General features: G+C 29.8%; 1 protein-coding gene across 1 annotated transcript; it reads left to right on the top strand.

Annotated features, from left to right (window-relative positions):
* Window positions 1-338: 338 nt before the first annotated feature.
* On the top strand, window positions 339-1,371 carry HELRODRAFT_183044 (hypothetical protein; the record flags this gene model as incomplete). The annotated part of the gene is made up of 3 exons (XM_009033758.1): window positions 339-450; window positions 757-877; window positions 963-1,371. 3 exons carry the CDS (start codon window positions 339-341, stop codon window positions 1,369-1,371), a joined length of 642 nt encoding a protein of 213 aa, XP_009032006.1.
* Between the last annotated feature and the right edge of the window lie 1,002 nt (window positions 1,372-2,373).

Below are 2,373 nucleotides of genomic sequence, written 5' to 3'. Positions count from 1 at the left end.
TTCTGATAGGGCTGGTTCTCTATTTCTCTTCAACCATCAAAAATTAAAAAAGTAAGCATTTTTTATCTAGTCAGTGGGGCCCAATGTGTTCTTAGTTTAATATAAATTTATTTTATTTAATTAATCTGATAATGAATCTATGCTTAGTTTTATTTTATTTATTTTATTGTTAATTATTTCATTTTTTTATGATCATAACTTCATTTGAAATACACAAAAAGCCATGATGTATGTAATAATTATATGAAATTAAAAAATTATTAATATAAACAATAAAAACAACTAAATTTTTTCCTCTTTCTTACCAGCACTTATTTATCAGCAGTTGAAGTGAAAATATGGATGAGGAAAAGCCTGAGATCTACACCAGGATTTTGAGGAGTACGAAGCGACGAAAAACAGAAATTGACAATGACAATAGTGGTGAAGCTAGTCAAACTAAAGATAAAAGTATCTAAATTTTATTCAAATTTTAATTAAATTTTATTATAATTTATAATTTATTTAAATAAATTTAATTTTTATTAACTATTTTCCAAGAAGAAATTTTATTATTAAATTACTAGATTTAAGACTCTATGGGTGTTTTGACTAGTTTATTCACAAATTTTAAATATAAAAATAAGTACTATAAAAAATTATTATTATAATTTTAAACAAAAAAATAATTAAATCCCTGAAATTAACTACAAAATTATCATTTCGTCTGAATTAAAAAAATAATTATATCCTTTAAACTAATTACTACTACAAAAGTATCAAGTGGCATGAGCATTGTTGGGGACGACACATCCTTCCAGAAGTTTCCACAGCTATCCATAAACGTAACACCACTGGCAGAATTGCAAGACAGACTAGGCACACCGTCATCTTCATCGTTATTGAAAATAGCAGATGATGATGACAACGCCAGCAACGATACAGCACCAAAATTCAGACCCAAAACGATTTTCATTTTATAGGTCGATTCGCCCTAAATTAATTAGGACTAAAAAATCACTAGGAATTGGTACCACTTCGGCGACAGCAGCTGCTGATATAGCAAATTTAGGAATATTTGATGAGTTGAAAGAGAACAGCTGTGAGGAGGTAAGAATGGAAGATTTGTACAATATCTATTTAAATAAACTCTGGCAATCGCAGATACCAGTCAACAAAAAGTTGGAGACGATCTGGGAAGATGATGTCGAGGTAAAAAGACCAAAAAGAGCTGCTTATAGGTTCATCTCGTTCAAAAGTGTTGTCTCTAGGAAGAAAAATATGACGAGGAGGGCGAAGGCTATCAAAAATGGTTGGAAGGTTGTCACTCAGAAGCGATTGCTAGAGCTAGAAGAGGAATTGAAAAAGTTTATGGAGACTGATGTTTCTTGAGAGGATTTTGGATGTTTAAGTTTAGTTTAATTTAGTTTAAAATGTGAACTCTTACGACCTTAGGGTTAGAAATGTTTGCAAAAAGTAAATGGGTTTCTCTGTTTTTTGTTGAATAAATAAATATTCAACTGTGTGTACATTTCTTTGTGAATTATTATTCTTTCTAATGATGACTTGTGAATGAAGTGTTGAATGAATGAAATGAATACTCGTCAAAGTTTTCGAAATTTACAGATTATTATCATTGAAAATGACAAATTTATTATCATTTTGAGTTTAAATGTTCTTCTTTTTCGACTTTATTATTACTTTTTTAATCATTTAAATTTTGTAAAACTATTTTTGCAATTTGATAATAAAGCACGTTTATATTGTATAATGAATGTCTTTTATCTAATTTTCGTCACATCTCATAAATCTGGATTCCAATGGAAAGATGTGTTTGTAGATGCGTGTGTGTGTGTTTGTGTGTGTATGTGCGTGTAGTGTTTGCGTGTGCGTGCGTGCGATATTTCTCGTCCTAATTTCGCCATTTCAATTTCGTCCAGTCAGTTTGATTCAGAGAATATGTTGCATACCGTCGTCACCAATAATCCTACAAGTGAGTGAAGTAACTATTTCGCAAGGATGATGATGCTGATGCTGAGATGATGACGTAGATAGGAGAATGATGAGGAAGAAGATGATATGACGATGCAGAAAAAATTGTATACTTTACAATCTTCGTTATAAATTAATGAGAAGTGCCCGTTGTAAATATCATTCATATATTGTATATGTGTGTATATATAAATATGTTGTATATATACATAATTACGTATGTGCATACATACATACATGCATGTATGGTTTTAATGGGGTTTTAACTTGTTTTAACATGTCTATATACATATATACACATACATACATTGGTATATGCATACATACACAACACACATATACATACATATATACCATTGTATAAACTATTCTAAAAAGCTAAAAAATGTATGTGTGTGTGTG

The sequence above is a fragment of the Helobdella robusta genome (assembly GCF_000326865.2).
Source record: "Helobdella robusta unplaced genomic scaffold HELROscaffold_97, whole genome shotgun sequence".
NCBI lineage: Eukaryota > Metazoa > Annelida > Clitellata > Rhynchobdellida > Glossiphoniidae > Helobdella > Helobdella robusta.
Note: the sequence above shows the minus strand (reverse complement) of the source record. Positions and strands in the feature narration are given on the sequence as shown.